General features: G+C 46.3%; 1 protein-coding gene across 14 annotated transcripts in view; it reads right to left on the reverse strand.

Moving 5' to 3' along the window:
- The window catches only part of Ptk2b (protein tyrosine kinase 2 beta), a 120,835-nt gene that overhangs the window by 51,841 nt on the left and 45,858 nt on the right, over positions 1–23,136 (reverse strand). For 6 of the 14 annotated variants that reach the window (XR_015638144.1, NM_017318.3, XM_087586458.1 and 3 more), the window contains 1 exon segment: positions 2,029–2,269. Coding sequence is in view for 13 of the 14 variants with exons in the window: in NM_017318.3 (NP_059014.2) it covers positions 2,029–2,232 (204 nt within the window). In the remaining variant the exon portion in view is untranslated. 14 annotated transcript variants of the gene reach the window in all.

Raw genomic sequence — 23,136 nt, forward strand, 5'->3', positions numbered from 1 at the left:
TCCCTCCCTTTTTATAGTACTAGAGGTAGAAACCAGGACCTTGTGTACCCCAGGCATGTAATGTATTACGCCATACCTCCAGCCCCAGGGTTAACTCCTTGAAGAACGCTGTATACTATTTTAAAATACAAATGTAGTTATTTTCTAAGTTAGAAAATAAGACAGATAAGTGGCTAAGTAAAAAAAAAAAAAAAAAAAAAAACAAACGAAGTTTCCCCTCTGTGGAAAACTCAGTGATAGACCAGACCACCAACACTTACAGTCCCTGGGACCTACTATGTGCTAGGTATCCCCATCTATCATTTCGAGTCCCTACAGCAAAGCAACAGGTTTGCATGGTCCCCTTGAGGGAAATCTGCACAAGGATTCTGTAAGCATTCAGATCCAAGCCCACATAAGCCACCCAGATGGAGTCTCACACGACTGTTCATCCAGGTGGTTTTAAAGTCACAGCTTGTAATAATAACAAGATGGCATTAGAAGGTGATGTTTCGACAGTAGGAAACATTGCCAGCAGGAAAAACCAAAAGGCTTGGGTATAAGTTCCAAGAAGAGAGTTGCCTCATTCTTTTGTTATCCAGAGAATTCTTCAGACGCTCATGGCATTCTTAAGCTTGAGTTCATTAGCCTTCCGCTAAGCCCGTGTACATTCTTCCCTTAAGTAACTGCAGAGCCTTCACACCACCCCCAGGAAGCTCTCCCAGCTCCAGAACTATGTGTGGTAGACTGACTATGTGTAATACTAGCATTTGGGAAACTGAGGTATGGTGTTCATGAGTTCAAGATTAGCCTGCGCTACGGAGTGAGTATGAAACCAACCCAGACTATACTGTAAGACCCTGTTCAGAAACCAAACCAAGCAAACAACTGTATGCTGCTCCCTAGCTCCCATCTAACTCTTGATTCCCAAGGCGAGTATTCTACAGCTTCGTTGCGTGTGGCCATCTCCCCACTAGATACTTAGAAATACAGCTTGTGCCACATCGTAAATCTGCTTATTCACCAAGACAGCCTTCCAGTCATTCTCTACCATTTCTTCCCCCATGGACAGTGGTGCCCTGACTTCTGACAGTCCCATCTGTCCTCCACCGCATCCACAGAGCACATCCTAGCAGGAATAGCTGGAGTGTTCGCTTGTCATCAAAATTGGGCAGTATGGTGTCCACCCCCACCCCTACCCCCGTGTGACTTGCAACCCACATTAACTTTTGGAAATCAAATGAGTTGAGTTGGCAGTGGGTGACATCAGGTATGTGAAGAAATGGGACACCCAAAGAAGACTTGAGTGTCAGTAGAGGACAGAGGGAAGTGTGCCTTACTCTCTTCACACACTCACATTCTCTCATCAGAACACATGTGAGGAACAAGCAGGACCCTAATCAGATCAGCTGTGGGAAACAGGAATCTACCCAACCACAGCAAGGATGCTAACTGGAAGAGACAGTAGGCTTATCAATGCATCCTGCTCCAGTGTGTGAGCTGTAGCGTGCACTGCGCAAGATACAGCACAGTGGCCTGGCAGCCAGGACCACCACAGTGCTGATGAAAGCAGTCACCAGTGCACGGAGGGCTTTGAGACATTAGAAGCGCTAGTGACAGAGAGCCAATTAAGCTCCCTTGGACCTGGGGAGACTTTCCTCAAGGTACTCAATTCCTTTGCTCAAATTATGAGCCCTCCAGAGCAATCTTCTGAGGGCCATTATGAAGGAATGTTCTGGAAGAGACCGGGGATGTCCTCATTGTGTCTCCTCATGGGAGAATTCAATAGCATCTATGTTGAGAAACTGACCACATGGATTCATATAGCAAGTGTTCAATAAAGGCAAGCTAAAACAAGCCAGCATATTGTTACCCTGCATGCGCAGCTGGAGGAGGCTAGAGCAGCAAGCTGGAAATGTCTCTCCTGATGCCAACCTCCGCCCTGCCCAGACAATGCTAGAAGAAGTTGCTAGGCTCAAGAAGGGTTGCTTGTCTGTCTAGGACGTAGAAGGAGAAGACCAGCTGAGGAACAGAGTCCTCCACACTTACCTGGATCTCTGTCTGCACTGTGCATTTGACAAGCTTGAAGTTCTTCCCTGGGTTGAAGCTGTTGCTGTAGAAGCAGACCTTGAGGATACGCACGTCTTCCTTCTCCACGTCTACTGGTACCACTACCATGGGCTCTGGGGGGCCCTCGGGCGGGCGCAAAGTGCCCACTTTTACACGGCTCAGGGGCTCAGACACCCCGGACATCCTCTCAGACTGCAGCTAGGACCAGCACATTGCAGTCCTGCGGAGACAACAAAGAGACAGCCACAGAGTGAGCTTCTGCAAGCCACATGCCTCATCCCCCAGGCTAGCACACCCACAAGATCCACAACTGATACAACAGCCCATTCTCATTCTCCTGAAAACTTCCTGCAAAGGCCTCTAGCTGCTTTGACTTGGAAGGCTGCGGCACATAGGAGCCCGTGGGAAAAACACCCAGGTATATAACCTAGACTAGCTCACAAGCACACAAGGTCTGTCTTCTAGCCCCATTTCCTTCCCTGTTCTCCAACACTGGCTCCCAGGCAAGAGGCCCACACTTAGCACACGAGGCAGCTGTGAGAGGAGGCGGCTGTGGCATGACATAGCAGAGCAGAAAAAGCAGGGAGGGAGGCTGTGATAAATAGAGGGGAAACAGGATGGAGAGGAGAATCTGAGAAGACACAGAACTTGGGGATCAGTGGCCCAAGGGAATGAATAGAGAAGATGACAAAGTCCCCAGATCAGGTCCAGGCCATAAGCTTGGCTGGTCTGCCCACAACCTCAGCACCAGTTAGAGTTTTCAGGTAGGAGGCCTGGACCTCAGAGGAACTGGCATGTAGAGGATCAGGTGTCACAGAAAGGTCAGCCTAGGGGAAAAGCCCCTTGGCTATTTCCCCACCCCCACCCCCTCCCACTGCTGTTTAGGGTGGAGAGTGGTTTTACACGGTGGAGCTAGTCTGGGCTTCCACTTGAAGCAGCCAGTACTGAGGACAGCGTGGCCTGACACAGAAGTAAATTAAGAATCCTTGTAGTCAGTAACTCAGCCTGACTCTCAACTGTCTTAACCCAGTCTCTGCATCCAACAGAACTATCCAGGATTGACTTTCTTCTGATCTAAAGCAGCGGATAAAGCTATTGAGACAGTTCAGCAGAGAGGTGCCTAACCATCCCACAAACTCCATCTTCAAACCCACAAGGTGGCAGGAGAGAACTTACTCCAGAGAGTAGTTTGTGCTCCACTTGGTTTCCTGCATGCACCCCTCCCCAACACACACACACACACACACACACACACACACACACACACACACACACACACACACGATAAAAATACATAAATAAAAGTATAAAATTATAAAGTGGGGGAATGTCCGAAAGAAGTGAGGGAAGTTGTAATTGGCAACATCAGCTGAGGCTTGTACAGGGGTCACCAGTGTACCTCCAAGCACTGTCCTTGGTGCTGGCATTGAATGTGTCTGTGGTGAGGCTTAAATAGTCTTAATTTCCAAGATTTTTCTAATGATCACCTTAAACTTGGGTCTGATGGCTCACACTTGTCATGTCAGCACTTGGGAAGCTGAGGAAAGAGGGCTGCCATAAATGTGAGGCCAGCCTGATCTACAGAGCAAGACCTTGTCTCCAAACAAAAACCATCCAGCTAGTTCTGGAATGAGCTAAGCCCTAGGTCTGAGACATATTCTTAGAGATGAAAGGTGTGCCTTCTCACATGAATGCGGTTTTAGGGGAGGGATCACCTGCACCAGGAGTCAGGAGGGAAAATAATGTTACAATGCAAAGATGGACAGCCTATGATTATTTATTTATACTGATCCAGATACCAGGAAAGATCTGAAAAGTCATTACTCTAAGGAACTATTCCTTCAAAACAAAACAGTAAAGTACAGATGGCTCAGTCAATAAAGTACAAAGACCTGAGTTCAGATCCCCAGTAACCTCATAAAATCCAGGAAATCCAGGTATGGTGATGTGTCCTATAATCCCAGCACTGGGGGGGGGGGTATGGAGAGGAAAAGGTGGGTCTCAGAGCTTGCTGGCCAGTCCACCTGAGTCCACAAGCTCTCAGTTCCATGAGAGATCTTGTCTCCAAGAATAAAATGGAGGCTGAATGAGAAAGAGATTCAAATTTTACCTCTGACCTCTACCTGCATATGCACACATACCTCTCATGTACATGTGCGTATATCCACACAATAATAACACTGAAGGAGGTGTATTTTAGGAAGGGACAAAGGAGGCATTGTAAGAATTCGGGAGAAAGAAGACATGTCTCCTAGGTCAGGGCAGGCAGAAAGGGGGAGCACAAGGCTGAGCTCACAAGAGTGGGTACATCTTGGAACAAGACTGACAGAGAGGAGAACATGTGTTCTAGAAGTCTATCTGAATTTGTATACCTGTCTCTATGCATACCTGTCTTTATGTATACCTCCTTCTATATAAACCTCTCTCTATGTATACTCCTCTTTCTTTTTCTCTATGTATATGTGTGTGTGTGTGTGTGTGTGTGTGTGTGTGTTCTACTGTAGTGTTCTACAGTGACAATCCATATGAATTCTTGATCTATAGGAATTCAGAAGTTATTTGAGGGATATCTGAAGGAAGCACCCCCAGGAGCATAGGACAATATGGCATTGAAGGGAAGAGAGGGAAAAAGAGGGCTGTGTGCTGAGTACTGAAATTTGGGCAAGCCCAGTTTCCATCTTCTGGGAACTGGAGGGGACTGGAAAGCCCAGGATAGAACATATCTCAGTCAGAGAGAGAGAGAGATCTGGGAATATTTCTACTCCACTTCGTATGCTCAGTGTTCCCGCAAGTTCCTGTCAGTTCTACACAAGGGAGATGTCAGAAAGCCTTTAGGCAAAGAAGCAGAGCTGACATCTGGGAGATGAGGGAGAAAACTGAAGTGGCAAGGCCTGAGGGGACCCAGGATGGATGATGACAATGGTGCTTTAGGACTAAGAAGATGAGGGGGTTCTTTGTCCCTAAATAGCATAGTCCTAGTCAGGAGTACAAACAAGCAACTGCACAATTAAGTGCTGGCCTGCTGGCTTGCGGATCTGCTGGTCTGGTGGGCTTCCATTTATATGTGGTACTTTGTACACAGGCTTTCACAAAGGTGGATTCTGAGACAGGCATCCGAGGGGGAAAGTGATCTATGACACACAACCCCAGGGCTTGACCTTATCTGCAATGGACTGAATGCATGAGTCCCTTAATATTCATATGCTCAAATTCTAACCCCCAAGTGCTTGTGTGAGAGGTAGAAATGTTAAGATATATAGCCCCAAGTAGTGGGATTCCCAAGAGAGCTTTTTCACCATCTTTTGGTTACAGCAGATTGGCAATGTGTACCTGGGAAGGGGGCCTCACCCAGACCTGATCATGCTGCGCCTTGGTCTTGCCTTTTAGCCTCCAAATACCTTTGGTTTGGAAGCCAACTTGGCTCTGGTACTTTGTTACAGCAGCACAAACCAATCAAAACAGAAATGCTAGTGTCCTAACAGTGAAGGCCAATGGCACAGCAATGATGTTGTGTCATGCTGGTGGGAACATGGACTTAAGCTAGAAAGGACATTAAACCCACATTCAGTTTACAACAGGCAACCTCTCAGCATCCATAGTGAAGAAAGCAGTGTGTGTGTGTGTGTGTGTGTGTGTCTTTAGTGATCCCATCAGGTGTCCCTTCACTCTAGGTAGCATCTTCATTAAGAAGGCTGCAGCATCAGTAGGCACATCCTAGACACCCTAGATGCCCTAGAAATGCTTAAATAGGCCTAACGTATTAGTGAAATCCAAGATCCAACAGTGAGAACTGGGAAATTCGCCATGGTCATATGTCATGTGTGTCACTGAGTGATGAGGAAGGTAGAGGCAGCAATCCCTGCTTGAAGATAAAGCAGAAGGCTGAAACCTGTGCCTAGACACAGCCAGGGCAAAGTGTCAGGGACTTAGGAGTGAGTCCTTCAGATGCTCTTGAGCCTGCACTGTTATGGCTGCTCCTAGAGCAGAGCTTTGCTTTCAATTCAAAACACAGAGACAGTGAGAAAAAACTGCAATAAGATGTGGGGGCATGAAGGAGGCAGCCCGTATTAGGAGACAACCTGGAAGTCTCTTACCACACCATCAACGGATCCTCTCCCTCAGTATTTACCCAAAGAGTTTGAAAACTTAGCAGCCACACCAACACCTGCTCATGGAGGTTAATGGCAGTCTCATCTGTAATTGCCAAAATAAGGACTCAGCCAATATGAATGGATGTGCAAACTGGGATCCACACAATGAACTCCTACTCATTCTGAAGAGAAGATTTGGGCCTGCGTAATGACGGCACAGCACTGGCTGTGCAAGCGTGTGGACCTGAGCTCTATCCCCAGAACTCATGGTTGCTGCTGCTGTTTTAATAGCCAGGCGTGGTGACATGCATTTATCATCCCACTGAAGGAAGGCAGAGACAGGAAGATACCTGGGCCTCACAGGACTACCTGGTGAGTGCCAGGTTGGTGAGACCTTGTTTCAAAGAAGGGTCCATTGTTAGGACCCAAGGCTGCTCTCAAGCCTCCATATGCACATGCACATTGGTGCATGCATACTCCCACATAGATGTGCTACCCTTATGTATAGGAACACATTTACACACACACACACACACACACACACACACACACACACACACACACACACACACAAGCATGCATGCATGCAAAAAGAAGAGTTGTCAAACTATGACTACATGGAAGAACCTTAAGGGATTATATTTTTTCTTTGAGATAGAGTCTCTGTGTGTATGTCAACCTGGCCTCAAACTTACAGAGATCCACCTGCCCTGGCCTCCCGAGTGCTGAGATTAAAGGCCCATATATGGCTAAATAAATAGTTGTAAGCGAAAGAGGTTCCAGTTGTAGAAAAACAAAGTTTAAAGGTCGTTTTAAGGCCAGGAGTTGCTGTAAGGAGACGGGGAGGGATTAACTGCGAGCACAGAGTATGCTCAGACAATGGAAATGCTCACTGTGATTCTCTAAGGGTAGGCAAGGATCTTCATACTCCTGTCTATCTTGTAGACACAAAGGATAAACTCTGATGTTAAATGACAGAGAGGGCTACAATGGTATCAGGATGGGATTGGTAATGGGAGAAGCTGTGCACGTAGCATGAGTGGCATTATGGGAATTCTTCGCATTTCCTGTAATTTTGCTGTAAGCCCAAAATTATTCTTAAAAATCAAGTATGTTTGTATATCTATCTATCTCTATTTCTACATATATACACATGTATAGGTATAGGCATAGACATTAGCATATGTATGTGTATATGTGTGTATGTGTGTATATTCATGTACATATGTGTTTATGTGTATGTATGTATGTATGTATTATGTATATACGCATGTATAACAATAAAAAACTACAACCTGGTGTACTTGGGAGCCCCACCCATCTCCCAACCTGAGCAAACAGTGTCTAGCACAGTGAGCATTCTGTCTCCAAATCTTGACCATGACCAAATACTAATGATCTACCTCTGAGCAACAACAGCCCACATTGGCTAACAAGTCAGTCATTGCCTGTAAGCCCAGAGGATGTGGATTTCTTATCTTCAGCAGCTTCCCCTAGCCCAGTGAGCTCATGGCCCACAGGGCGCTGACAGAAATATGTTAGCAAAGTCATTCTGGTCACCCATGATCCGCTTTTACCTTTAGCCTGATGTGGGCCCCTCAGTTCTGCATTTTGTCCTGGGGAAAACACATTTGCAGGAGAAACTGGCAGAATGGCTATAGAATTTAGAAAAATCTTAAGGCATTCACATGCACATGTCCACACAAAGACAGTATTGCCCCAAGGATAGGGTGACATAAAACTGCAGTAACGAGCGTGCCAGGCAGCATTTACCAACTTCCCTGTCTCCACTGGTCCTGTAAGAACTAGGAATGAAAACATAGAATTTGACTGGGAAGACCCCAGCCCACAAGGCAGGGCCCATATCTCTATTAACACATGAAAATAACCAGCCTACCCTACATAGCAGCAATTTGTAATTGTTTGGAGACCCAAACTCTCCGGAGCAGAGTTAGCAGAAGGTAGTGTTTAGGGAAGCCTGTCCCCCGAGTCTCAGATTCACCTAGCTTCACCAGTCTCTTCGGCTCACTCTGCCTGTGACCCTGTTCCAGAACTTTTAAAGAATTTTCCCAGTGCAAATGTCTGGACTTTTCCTAGTCTCTTTTTTCTCCTACAACATGGGACAATACCCTGCTTAACTTCTAGAAGACTTGTGAAGGGAGAGAAGGGATGAAAGCCCAATAGTAGGAGGACACAAGGAGAAATCACTCCCTGGCTATTGCTTGCCTACATTCCACAATCTTACGTGACCACCACATTCCCATATTTTGTTCATCTGCCAGGAGTTTTCTACAGGGGAAAGTGTGTGACCTCAGCCTTCCCCACCCATGGTGTATATATTTCCATCATGGTTGATTTCAAGCTACCAATGTATACCCCTGAATTCCAAGTCAGGCTGAGATGGTGAGCAACAAACTGGCAGCTCCTTTAACTGGTGAAGGAACTTCCTGCACCTCCTGGTTATTTGAGTTTCTCGTCTGTAGCCTTAGCCTGTTTCTGGCTTTCAAGCTTTGAAAAGTCCTCTGACCCCTCAGTTCATGAGCCAAAGCCCTACCCTTTTCTCCAGACTTGGCTTTCCCTGCACTGATGACCACTCCACCCTATATCCTAGTCTGCCCTCGGCCCTCCCAGTAAGTGGTGTTCAAGGCGTGCATGTCCATACCATGGTGCCAGTGAAGCCTTGGCTCTGTGCCACCGTGGGCTTCAGTGGACTTCCTAGGCCCCAGAACTGCTCAGGCCGCAGGCAAAGAATAACAAACACAAGGAAATGGGTCCAAATTAAAACAGGAAACATTTTTGATTGACTACAAAAACTTCTTGGCTCAAACTTTCAAAGGGTACTCCAGGGGCCCATTGAGTCTCTGAGTCCCTAATAATCTTCTGGAAGAAACTCAATTATGCTCTTCCTGAATGGCAAGTCATCTACCTGCCCAAAGGAGGTGGGGCTGAAACAGGAATTTAATCTCTTCCAGATAACTTAGCCAGAGTACCAAGTTCTGCATTCCCAGCCTGAGGAAGGTTCTAGGGATCAACACAGGGAAAAGAACGCCCCTTGTCAAGTAAGGCAGTGTTATCTCTTATGGAACAAATACTACTAGATTCCAGGGAGTTTACACAATAACCTGATTTCTCAGAATAATTCTGCAGATGTGAATTGTCCTTATGTGCTCTGAGAGGAAACTGAGGCCTGCCAAGGTCAGCTTTTCCAGGCCACAGAGCCAACAAGTTTCAAAGACTTGAACTACCATGATGCCTGACTCCAAAGTCCACAGTGAGTGGTATCCCAGTGATGTGCTGCAGCAGCCCTGGGGACAAGTTTGAAACCCACATCTGAATGAGTCAAGTGGGTAAGCTTCATCTTCCTGACATCATGCCAACCGCGCTGCTGACTAACACTGGGTATCAAAGCTACCAGGCTGGTGTCAGCGTCCACTGCCGTTAGTAAGGGCTGGGTATTAAGGTCCAGCCACTGACTGGCTCTGATGGTTCGAGATGGAGGTTGTGTGAATCAGAGTTTCCAAATTGTGGTTGGGAGACAGATGGTGGCCTTGACAATGTTTTTATGTGTCTACCACAAAATCCGATATATAAGGATCGTGCAGAAAACTCATACTGTAGCCCAGTGAGTTCGATTTTGGTTTTGCTGTGAGTTTTTGCTTTTGCTTCTTTTGGAGACAGCGTCTCATGTATCAAGGCTGGCCTTGAGGTTGCTATGCAGCTTCAGGTAACCTTGAATCCTCTTTTAGTGTTAAGTACGTGTTGATACTTCTCCATGGGAGTTTCGTGCACATGAGTGTGCGGGTAAGCATATGTATTTGGATACATGCAGCCAGAGTGGGACATCGAATCTCTTCCTCATTTTTTCTCTTCCTTAGTACCTTGAGGTAAAGTCTCACAAAACCATAAACTCACTTCACCAGTGAGCTAGCTGCCCAGTGAGCTCTTGGGACACTTGTCTCTGCCCCTCAAAGTTGTCCTTACAGATTGGTGCATCTTTGCACCTTGATTCGGTTATAGATATAAGTAGCCGTGCTCAGCTTCTCACAAGGGTGCTGGGGCTTCGAACTCGAGCCATCACAGCAAGTGTCCTTCCTCACTGAGCCATCACCCAGCTCCTGACCTCAGACTCTTGATGCTCCTGGCCCCACTGCCTCCCACCCAAATGCTGGGAGTAGAGGTATGTCAGCACGCTTCCCTTTGTTTGTGCCCAGCTAAAGAAATAACTGGAAAGCTAATTTAACAGCAAAGCCAGGTTTTCAAAGTCCACCTCAACAGTAAATGTGGTGGCCTCTGCAGCCCAGTCTGTCTCTCTAGCCCAAAGACTGCCTTTATAACCAAGATTGCCTTTTGTGTCTATCTGTTCACCTGGAAAGCCTCCCCCAACCCCAATTCCCACTCTGCCCACACAAGTTCCCCTGCCTGACCTGAGAATACAGAAGAAGCATGTTCCATGGAAGGAAGGCCCACAGGAGAGAGCCCAAGTGCCAGCCACTCAGACCAACAGAAGTCATAATGTCACGAGAGGCACATTTTGTTTCCACTCTGTCTCTGAGTCACTTCCCCTGGCTGTTTCCACATCAACAAAATGGGGAAGGCAGGCCTTTCCTATCTCAGGGCCTGCTGGGCACGGGCACTTAACTAATTGCAATGACCTTGCAGTCTTGGGGAGCCATTCCTGAGCTCCTGGACCCAGCTGTGCCCCAGGCTCTGTGCTGCACCCACTGACTTGGTCCTTTCAGCCCCCAGGCTCCTGTGGGGCCAGCATTCTATGGCTCTGGGACCCCCAACCTGTCATTTGGTTAATCTTTTCCCTTCCTTCCAGGCAAAGGAATAAACCTGGAAGGTTATGATTATTGCCTGCTATAATTCAGCGTAATTCTAAAAGCATTTGAGACTCCACCACATTTTCTGCTCCCCACCCCTACACCCATTACCCACTTGGAGCCTTCTGTTACCCACACCTGCCTCCCTACAGGTCAGCTGGCTCTCTGAAGAAGCTAGAGAGCACCAGAGGCTCAGCACTTTACCTTCCTGTTAAGGGAGCCTCTGTTTTCCTCATTAGTTCAAGGCTTGGTTCTTGCTGCTGGCCACATTCATCTCCCTCCTCTTTGACCTTTCCATTGCTTTCCACGATCTCTAGCACTCATGGTGGTGCATGTGACCCCACCACTGAGACAGAGGTGGGAAGAGCATGATTTTCAGGTCAGACTGAGCTACGGAGTAAGACTTTGCCTTTAAAGACCTTCCCTTTCAAGCCAAGCAGGGGTTGGAGAGAGCCTAGTTGGTACATACTGCACAAGCATGAGGATCTGAGTTCAATCCCCCAGCACCCACGTAGAAATACTACACACACACTTTTAAAATTCCAGCTCTGGGAAGACAGAGTTAGGAAGATCCGGGGGCTCACGGCTTCGTCTAGTCAACAGACTCCAGTGGGAAGCCCTGTCTCAAAAAGCCAAGGTGGATGGTTCCTGTAGAATGACATCTGTGGCTCACCTCTGACTTCTACGTGCATGCCTACACATGAGCACACATAGCTGCACACATGTGCACAGAGATCAAAAACAAACACCAAAATAATAGTAACGATAAGGATGATGAATTCTACAATTCCCCTATTTGCCGGCTCACAAGTGGTATTTAGCTGTCGTTTCTCTTTGTTTCCCACTCTTCTCCCATCTTCTCTACCTCCTCCTTCCCTTCCCCCTCTGCTTTTCTCCACTTTTCTGAATTTCTGGAGCCATACCAGAGCTTGATGACATGAAGCCAAGCAGAGAAGAAAGGAGAATCTCTATCTAACAGAGATCCATAATCCAAAAGAAAGAATTTAGTGCACACACACATGAACACACACACATGAACACACACACACACACACACACACACACACACAACCATCATAGCATGATATGGGTCCCAAAGTGTCCTTAAGTGTACTGATTAACAAACACTGAGTAGGACCTGCCCACTGGGCTGTGGGACTCTGAAAAATATGCCCTAGAAGATCAGGAAATGAAACGACCTACTGGGCTGGGGATAAAGGTGGGCGAGGGGGTCACTGAGAAACAAGACCAGACGGTGGCAACACGTTATTAAAGACTTTGAACTGCATATGGTGGGGGGGGGTTCATTTTGCATAAGTATAACTTGGTAATAAGGTGACTCACTGTATGACCTCAGAGGCAGCAGGGGTGCTTAGGATAAAGCATGAGGAATGTTCAGCTCCTGGCAATACACAGGGATGCCTTGGTTTACAGCATGTGCCAATTTCTCTGGTGTAACGATTTCTATCGTGGCCAATTTCAATCACTGGTATGATCTCTCAGAAGGCAGAGAAATGGCCACTGGCTCATGAGAGTGCAGTCCAGGTTTCCCCTGCCTGGATAGTGGTAAGAGTTGAGGCAAGGAGGACAATTTTCACAGTTACAGGCTCCCAGCCCACCTGTGACCTTTGACCCCCCCCCCCTACTTCACTCAGTCATTTCCCCACCCAGCCCGGCAAGAGAGAAAAGTGCCACGTGTGTGGAAGCAGGGGGCAGGCTCTCTGAGCTGAAAGATCTTTCACACTCTGGGCATCCATCAGCCCTGACTGCTCCACTTCCAGTCATGTGGAACACAAAATTGGTGTTTGGGTAAGGAAGCCTGGAGCCATAAGCAACCAGAGCTTTGTCTGGGCATTTGGCTGAGTTCTTATCCCATCTTCTGGAGAGGTTAATGAGCAGGCCAGATGATAAGGAGGGGAAGTCACAAGTTTTCAAACAGCTCTTGTTGGTCAAATGCCTGTGAGAATCCAGCAGGGGGAGGACGAGTGTTCTAGCTGTCCCCGCCCATGCCTTTGAACTCCATATAGAGAATTTACAGTTCCTGAATGAGAAGTATCAAGTTGAAATTGAGAGAGATAACATTAATGACAGGCCGAAACGGATTCTTGGGGGGAAATGGATCAGTTCATACTGTACTTGTGTTGCACGCCTGAAGATCCAGTTTACTCTCCAGAACCCAGTAGGAAAAACCTAACCAAACTAGGTGTGGTGGCATGGTCTTACAATCACATTGTTACAGAGGTAGATGGGCAGACCAGCCATCCTAGACTAGTTGGTGAGTGGTGAGTTCCAACCAACGAGAGATTCTGTCTCAAAAAAAAATGCTAGACAGCACCTGGAGAATGGTACCTGAGATGGTCAAGTTTCCATTCCTATTTCTAGCCCCCAACCCCGGCCTCCATAGGCAGGCAGGTACACACACACACACACACACACACACACACACACACACAGACTCTCAAAATCTTTTAACTTGTGAAATGCTGGGCACTGTAGCCCTCACCTGTAATCCCAGCACTCGGAAAGTAGTTGTTGGCTTGACAGATTTCCAAGTTGAAGCTAGGCTGTGCTACATAGAAATGCCCTGCCATGAACAGAGAAATAGAAAGGCTTCCCCTCATGGGATGGAGAAGACTGGACTTAGCAGCTCCATGGTTTAGAAACTTGGACTCATGCTAACTGTAATGTAACTCACTGTTAGTCAAAGTAATGTGGCCCATCAGAAGTTGCACTATCTAGAAAATGCCTAAACATTTCCCCTGGGCTTTGTCCACATGTGGCTATAGCTGGGTTCTGCTCATTAAGGGCCACAGGGTTTGAGGGTCTGTATTCCAGGGTGAGGGACCCCCTGACACAGAGTCTAAAGTTCTAGATCTTTCAGCCCAGGGGAGAAGTAAGGGCTGGGAAGACAAGATCTGGAGTGTCGGTGTCAGATGGATACAGGGCTGCATGAATCCTCATCACCCATCAAGTCACGAGTTCAAGACTAGGAGTAGTTTCATCTTGGTAGGGCCAAACAGAGGGCTCATGGAGGAACTGCAGCTGGCAGGTTTTTGGGTGTCATCTAGACATTGAATGAATGGAGAATGGCATGGGGTATTTGGAGAGGCTTTAGAAGTGATGTTAGGTCAGCTCTCTACCCTTTTTGGGTTTAGGGGTATGTGTGGGAAATTTTGCCCTAGCTACCATCCCTGAAATGATTGGCTCTGAGTAAGGCCTAGAAGCTCCCTTGGGTCTCAACCCTCAGGCACTGGCTGCCTCTTGGTTCTGCCGACTCTTCTCTCCTAACCCCCACCCTCAACCCAGCCATTTAATTTTCTCTGTTGTTCCCTTGAACGCACAGAAGCTGTTGACGAATCCTTTTCTTTGCCGTCCCAAGGCAGGTAAAAAGCAGATCAGTGGATAAGGGCAAGGTGTCCCAAGGAATCAGCTGTCCTTCCTCATTCTTTTGACCTCACAGGGACAGACCTGATTTATTTATTTTGGTTATAAAAAAAGGAAATGAAAAAAAGAACAACCAGCTTTGCATCGACTTGGCTTGACCCATAAACTAAGTTATCATAGCAAAGAAAAAAAAAGATGGACCCATTCCTCCAGCCAAGATTTAAACAGTGGCTGAAGGAAGGAAGGAAGGAGGGGAAGGGTTTACATATTTACATTCAGGCATCCTTCAATGTCTGCAAGGAACTCATTCTAAGACCTTACAGATGTCAACATCTAAGCAAGTCCCAGCCCCTCCTATAAATGACATGGCAATTCTATCTAGCTTATGCACATCCTCCTGTAGATGGTATACTCAACCCAAGGTAACTAATACACTTAATATACAAATAGCCATTTTATCCTATCACTTTAGAAAGAGATAAGAGTCTGTAAACATTCGGAACAGATAGATGGTGTTTCAAGTATTTTCCGTCTGTGGTTGGTAAACGCTTAGATGAGGAGTCTTCCAGGCTGTGCGAGGTCCCCTCTTTCCATGTCCTTGCTCTCACTACTTTGCTGAAGTCCTCAAGGCAGAAATCTTTCCCACTTTGAGCCTCAGGAAAACTGACAGAGCCAGCCACCGTAGGGTTCCCTTCCTTAAGAGGCAGAAGCTGGATGAGAACTTAATTTTCCTTCTTCACCAACACACCTAGTCCATACACAGCCTCAGCTCCACCTTGGGAATCTGTGGCTCTGGATGTGCTGAAGGGAAGCTCAGCTGCACATTGCTTTTCTGACATGACTCCTAGAGTACTGCGTAAACAAAAATTCCACCTCTAAGCTCATCTTTTGCTAGCTATGCAGCCCTGACAGGAATACAGGCCTTCATCAGAGTGCTGTGTGGAGTAAGAGGAATATACCGAATTTTATTGAGGGATCTAATGTGATCCAGATATTTAATTTAAAAATGGTAATAAAAAAGAAAACTTGAGGGGCTGGAGAGATGGATCTGTAGTTACGAGCACAAGCTGTTCTTCAAGAGGACCTGGGTTCAATTCCCAGCACCTGCATGGCAACTCACACCCATCTCTAACTCCAGTTCCAGAGCTTCTGACACCCTCACAGATGTACATGCAGGTAAAAAGAAAAAAATGATCATAAATAAAATGAAAGCTTTTAAAAACAGAAAACCTGAGTGGAAAAAAAAAACAACCAACCCTATAAAGTATAAACACAAGACTTCCATCATAGACATCGCCCTCCTCATCTCACAAAAACATCCTCTTGAACAAGCTTCCACCTGCCAGCCTCCAATCTGCTAGTCTACAAATCCAGTCTACACCAAAGTTCTGCATTGTGTAAACAGACACCGAAACCGTCAAACATCATGATGCCCCCATCTGGACAGAAATCAGCCTTCGTTCTGACGTGAATCAACTAAAACAACAATCCAGATGCCCTGTCAAGCGAACAGGCTGCCACCTGTGTGAAATGACTTAGGAAATTAAAAATAGATGGAGAAACCCTTGTGGTTAAAAATGCTAATAGAATCAACTTTAAGAAACCGACTGCAAACTCCTTAAAGGAGCCAAGAGACCCAAAGGGAAGACAAAACAAACACGATGGGTTGTGAGTTACTCAGAACTGGCTTTCTGGTGAGCAAGGGTTTTAAATACTCAATAACTCACACCTGATAACCTGGTTTGGGAAACACATCCCATGTCCTAGTTTCACTTCTATTGCTTTGATAAGAAATGCTCTGACAAAAAGTGACTTCAGGGGAAAAGGGTTTTATTTGGCTTATGATTTCATGTCACTATACATCATTGCAAAAGTCAAGGCAGGAATTTAATGAAGTGTGGCAGGAACCATGAAAGATGCTGTTTGCTGACTGGCAGGTAGGCTCATGCTCTCTTATACAGTTTTCAAATACAGCTCAGGACCACCTGCCTAAGGAATGGTGCTGCCCACAGTGGGCTGTGCTGCCCTACATTGATTAGCAATTAAAATAATCCCTGCAGTCATGCCCCAGGCCAGTCTGATCTAGGTGATTCCTCAAATGAGATTCCATTTCCAGATCTTTCTAGATTGTATCTAGTTGACAGTTAAAGCTAACCTGGACAACCCATGGGTCTGAAGTGAGGAAAGCAGATCATTTGTACAAGGATGTTCACTGCTGTACTGTGAGGGAAATGATGAGAACCAGAACAAAAGGCTCTGAAGGAAATTTCAGCAGTGTCAATAACATAGGAATGAGCCATGATAAAAATACGAGAGTAGTAGTATATGAAAAGATGTATATAAAAATGTTAAGCCACAGAGAGTGGAATTTGCATACTGAATTTGTAACTACATAAAAACACACCCACATTTAGAATCCCATGCAGTTACAAGATTTTAAGCTCTCTTGCTGCTATATTGGTTAAATATAGTTAAAGATCTGTACCGTCTGTCCCACATGCATAAGGCTTTGCCTCTTCCTGGAGGCCCCTTCCTTACAGTCTGACTTCCTGTATTCTCCACACGGACCATGGAGAGTGGCCAGTCTTCTTAGCACAAAGCCAGGCTAGGCAGCAAGACGACATTTCCGAATCCAATCCAAACTGAGGTTTGGTATAAACAGTATAGACAGGCAACTGATGCAGCCTGGCAGGAGAGACCTGGGACATGGAAAGTCATCCCAGATTCTAAGCAATGTCCTGGGAGAGGAGTGTCTGATCAGGTCTCAGGGTCCCTGGCCATCCTGTGCCTTCTGTTCTCTCCAGCCTTGAGTTGCTGAGAACTCACCCATTCTGTCCTTCTGCCTCTCTGTGCTTCCTCAAACAGTTACTTCCGCAAATAGCATAGGTAACAGAGTATTTCCCCTGTTCTCCCACTGTGGACAAGCAGTTACACCCACAGGACAAGCCCATTATATGAAAATAACAACTCAAAAGTACTGTTATCCCCGTACCCCCACCCCCATGCACACACACTACCACCAACCAATGCTATGCATGGAGCCACACGCTGAGCCCGGACTTGGAATTGTATATACTGAAGGTGTGCTGTACGCTGGATTATGGCAGAGCTGACTGACATACTCATCTATTTACATCGTTACCATCCGGCGGGGGTGGGGGAGGTTGGGGAGAGCAGAGAGGGCAGAGAGGTGAGATATATTCTCAGCGACTATCAACTAAAAGATACAAGACTAGTCACAGCTTGTTGGAGCTCTAGAACTCATTCCTTCTGTACTGCTGAAACTCTGTCTCCTGTGCCCAACATCTCCCTCTTTTGCAGCCTTTAACATGCTGGGTAATTCTCACACCTTCCCAGGAAGAGTGAGATGCCATAGGCATGGCTCTTATCTCCCTGGTGAGAACTGAATTTAGGAAACCAATGAGTAGGATGACAGAACCCCCAGTCCCACGACTCCCCTTGACAGTGTGGTGTTTCATCAAGGCTGAGTTGTGACAGAGCTCAGTGGGTTACAATTCATAAATTCAGGCCCTTGTGGCTGTCTCAGGACCTCACGTCAGAGTGCCCTAGTAGTTTCTATTTTAGTGTCTTGTTACTCAAGCCTTCTACTGGGAAATGGGTACCAAGAAAAGAAACAGGTAGTTTCAGTTATTCAGAGCTCAGAAAATTTGGGGGAAATTTGTCTTCTAAAACTCTAGCTCTTTGAATTCAAAGTAGGAAGGAGCCAGATCCCAACGAAGATTAATCCCTCTCCCTGCCCTGTAAGCTCTTCTGCTGCAAGCCTCCTGACTGCTGTTCCAGCTGCCGCAGAATTCCTCATCCCCTGGTTAGAGACTCAAAAGACCATGGGAAAACCCAACTGGAAACCTCCACAGCATAGAGGTAACAAAGAAGCCATGAAAAAAAATGGTCAATGAACCCAGAGCCAGACATAGGAGTGGGGAGCCAGGTGGATGGGGGTGTGTAGGAAAAGCTCTATAAATGAGAGTTTGTGGAGAGAGAGATCATCAGTTTATCTGAAATTAGAAAGAAAGAAAAGGGAAGGGGATAGGAAGGAAGAGAAGAGAAGGAAACAGAAATGGGAGAAAGAAAGAGGGAAGTGGGGAGGAAGGGAGAAGGAAAGAGAAATGGTAAGAAAACTAACATGGTGTTTCCACTGTACTCCCACCAGGACCCAGAGCCTCATTCAGAATCAACTCTAGTCTGTCCTAAAACAGAACCAGTGAGCAGAGCAGATAGGCATCACCTCTTACATTAGTGCAAGATCTCAAAGTTATGCATAGCTGTGACATAACTGCATCTCCATGTTTACAGCTAGAGTGTAAGCTGAGAACAAGTAGAGCCTTGAAGTCAGTTATTGGAGACAGAAAATTGAGTTTTCCCAATCCACGCTAGATTGATTCAATAGTGATCCTTGTCTGGGATTGTTTTGGCCACTTCTTAAGATCTATTGGGCCAAATAAGAAAATAGTGAAGGTCCTGCCTGCTATACCCAGCCCCTCCCAAGCTTTTCTCATCCCCTTACAAGATTCCAGCAGAAACACAGAGAACATCCTGGGTTTTACCTGTAAAAAGTGTGACTCCAGCTTCCCTGCATGGAGCAGAGGCTGTGTTTGGCCTACAGGTCCATCAGCTCTCTTTCGTTAAGGTTTCTGAAGAACACAGGAAGTGAGAAAAAGAATAGCAACTCACTTCATTGCAGCTAACCACAGAGCAGAAGACAGGAAGGACAGAGAACCTAGAAGAGGGCTCAGGGGAATGGTATAGGCTACCTGCTCTGGCAGACAAGATGTGTATATGGGGGATGGGGGTGGGGAGGGGTGGAACATGGAGACAAGTGTGAAGTTGTGACCCTAGCCAGGAGCTCAGGGTCTTCCAAGGCACCACATTTTACTTCTCTCTTGATTGAGAACTTTCTAGATCTCTCTCTCTCTCTCTCTCTCTCTCTCTCTTTCTTACACACACACACACACACACACACACACACACACACACACACACACACACACCACATACACCAAGATTTTACACTCTAACTGCATTCAGTTGACATCTAGAAAGAGAGCTGGATGGCTGGAGGAAGACAGCTGGTCTATCTGACCCCTAGGACAGCTGGTCAATCTGACCTCTATTTCTGTTTCATGTAAAACCCCAGATTAGCTAAGACTGATTTCCCAACAATACTTTGGGTGTGAATATTCATAGTGCCTAAAGCAACACTCTAGTTCTCAAGGAACTGAATGCACCACTCCTTTCTAAACCTTTTGCAGAAGTACCAAGACCCACTTGTGAGGGTTCCAGCTGGATAAAACCAGGGGTAAGATTCCGTGTCTAGACTAGAGACATTCCCAAGTGGACCCTGGGAGTTAAAATCATTGACCACAGAGAGAGGCCTTTATAGGAGAGGGAAATGTGACAGCTGAGCAGGTAGAAAGTGAGGTCAAAGAAAGAGATAAAGGGGAGAGAAGGTCTTCCACAGAAGGGTATGCAGTCAGGGGTTCTGTCCCAGAGAAGGAAGACAGATACTGTGGACGCTGGTAAGGGGAAAAAACAGCCGACCTTGCAAACAAACTTGATAGTGTGGGAAGGATGACCACTGGAAATCCCAGCTGGGTTTTTCTTTCTTTTTTTTTTTTTTTTACAAGAAAGTAAAACTCGAGGACAGAGACATTAAACTCCCAAAGACCTGAGCTGAGATCCTGGTTATCAGAAAACAGAACTCAAAACAGTTGGGAAGATTCACTAAACGAATATTTATAATCTATTCATCATTCATGAACAGTCTTCTCATGAAGAATTTACTCTCCATTAAAGCTGCCTAGAAGACTATCCAAACTTCCAGGCTATGCTGCTTTCTTGGGAAGTACGCCTCTCCCAATACTTTCCCTGGAAAGGCACTGGTTCTCAAGCTTCCTGGTGCTGCCACCCTTAAATAGACAACAGTTCCTTGTGTTAACCATAAACTTTTTTTGTTGCTACTTCACAACTATAATTTGGCTACTGTTATGAAGCATAAGGTAAATATCTGTGTTTTCCAATGGTCTTAGGCAAGCCCTGTGTAAGAGCTAGCCGTTCCACCCATTATAACTGTGGTTATAATAAAACCACCCTCTCAATTACTTCATTTGTCTTTTCTCTGAAGTCTTTCTCTGAAAGTGCCAGATAGATGCCTCCAATATGGAATATTGGTTATGGTCATGATAACAGATCCTTCCTTCAAGCATCTCCAAATAGATTTGGGAAAATGTTACCTTGTCAAGAAAACCTATAATCTACCCATTTCATGTCTAAAGCATTTTTAGTGCCGACAGCTTTTTCCTAGGACATATTGAAGTTTTTCTACATCTGCCTTCAGATACCAGCTCTCCCTCTGGAAGTGCCAGCCATGAGCTTCACTCAGGCTTTGCAGTCAGTGGTCTCTGGTTTTGACACAACATTGAAGTGAAGGTCTGAAGTATTCATAGGTCCTTTCATAACAAGGTCACCCACTATCCACATACATTTTACTCCCATCTCAAGAATGCTGTAGTAATCTAAATGAGCAAGGTTGTGAGAACCAGGTATGATAAGCAGGGGCTTTGAAAGCCAGTCCCAGAAGCCAGTCCTACCCATATTTGCTATATGTGAACCTGGCCCGCAGGTCTCTGCTTCTCTGGGATTCAGTCTTGAATACTTAGAATTTTGGAGTAGAATAGGCTCCAAAGGGCATACAGCCTTCTCCATGGCCTTATAGCTCAACGATTGGCTCCTGTGAGATGCTGAGTCCATTCTGAGTTCTGTTCCCTGCTCATTCTTCAGTTAAGGTGGCAACCCCAACTCTTTTTATCCCCACAGTGCTGGCTGAGCAGATTCCCCTCCCACTCTTGGGCTCTATTCTCAGCTGTCAACATTGCCAGCTCTTGTCAAGTGTCTCGATGTATGGCTGGGCGCCAGGTATGAGAAGGAAGAATCTAGAACACAGGCTGCCCTGCTCACTGCATAACCCACAATCCTTCTCACAATGGCTGAGTGCCAGGTAAGGAGAGGAAGAATCTAGAACACAGACTGTCCTGCTCATTGCATAGCCCACAGCCCTTCTGGCAACAAACAAATTATATGGGTAGAATGTTAAACCAAACATGAATGGACACGGTGAAACTTGCGTTCTGTAAGGTTCCATGGCACAGGCACATGACATGAGAGAGGTCCTGGTGAAGGAGGAGCCTATGGGGCAGAAGAAAGAACACAGACCCAGGAGACAGGATGCCTGGGTTCTGGCTTTCAGCTCTTCACCCCTGGACAGCTAACAAGTTCAGATGCTCCTGTCCTTGTCTGCCCCTGCTCTCCTCTGTCTCTGTGGTACAGTGGTAGCAATTTAACCCCTTGGACAAGCCCTGACCAAATCAGAACACTATAGAATTCAGCACTAGACAGGGTCTCAGAGATCATCTACTCTGCTGCTTTTTCTAGAACTTGCAAGATCCTTGGGGAAAGTTGTTAAAAATACATGGCCTTCCCTTCACCTTCCAATTGGACCAAGGATTTTGAAACATGTTGTGTGTGTGTGTGTGTGTGTGTGTGTGTGTGTGTGTGTGTGTGTGTGTGTGGAGAGAGAGAGAGAGAAAGAGAGAGAGAGAGAGAGAGAGAGAGAGAGAGAGAGAGAGAGAGAGAATGGGAAAAAGAGAGATAAATTCAAAGTCCCTAAAGGTTACAACCTCAGGACTGTCACAGCAGACATCATGTGACCTCTAAAAGGACAAAGGCTCAAGACCATCCAAAGCCAGCTAAAACAAGCATGGACTAAACCAACTGCTAACTGCTTTATCTTGCAAAATCCATCGCTCCCATCATGCATCTAATGCCATGACACATCCAAAAATCCCATATAAGAACACAAAGTTGGAGTAACCCCTACAGGAAAATAATCCCACCCCGTTCCTGGAATTGCCAACTTTGCTTTGCCTTAGTCATGGCCACCACCTCCCCATGAATATTTCTTCCCTCTTTATGAATAACCCTCCTTCCATTAAAGTTTACACCTTAGATTCTGTCCAGAAACCCAGGGTTTGCAGCTCTCAGGGGGAAGACCGCCCTCCCCATCTGAGTTTGTACTTTCAGTTTATAATGAAACTCCCTTCCGATCCCTTCCTCTTCTGGACTCTAAATTCTCTCTCTTTAAACACAGGGTAGATAGAGGTCTCAGCCTGGCCTCTCTGTTTCTGACACCTCTCCCGTCTTCATGCTCTGGCCTCATTAGAGGACCTTTAGCAGGAATGATGACACAGCTATTTGAGTGTGACTGAGTGACATTTGCAAGACTGGCACCAGAGAGGGGAAATCGGCTGCCCAACACTTGGTTCAGACCAAGGTTGGGTCTGTACTGAGGTTTCCTCATCCCAAGCAGCTCCCTGGCTCTGACATTTTGTGTTCTTGGCTAAGATTAGAATTGGGAGGCCTGTGGGAGACCTCATTAATGTTAATCAAGCCTGGCAGGGACCTGCTGCTGCTGTCTTGCTGTCCCAGCGAGCTGTCTATGCCTTGGCTAGGAGCATTTCTGATCTCAAGTTTTTCCTAAGGTTTAAGGATTCTTAGAGACACTTGGGCATGCCCCCTTCAACTTTATCCAATCCCAAGGATCATAGGTAAAGCATTGAGATCTAAGATAAGCTCTACAATTCGCCATGCTACTTTGTGTGTGTGTGTGTGTGTGTGTGTGTGTGTGTGTGTGTGTGTGTGTGTGTGTGAGAGAGAGAGAGAGAGAGAGAGAGAGAGAGAGAGAGAGAGAGAGAGAGAGAGAGAGACAGGGCCTT

Source organism: Rattus norvegicus, chromosome 15, assembly GCF_021556685.1.
Source record: "Rattus norvegicus strain SHRSP/BbbUtx chromosome 15, alternate assembly SHRSP_T2T, whole genome shotgun sequence".
Classification (NCBI taxonomy): Eukaryota; Metazoa; Chordata; class Mammalia; order Rodentia; family Muridae; genus Rattus; species Rattus norvegicus.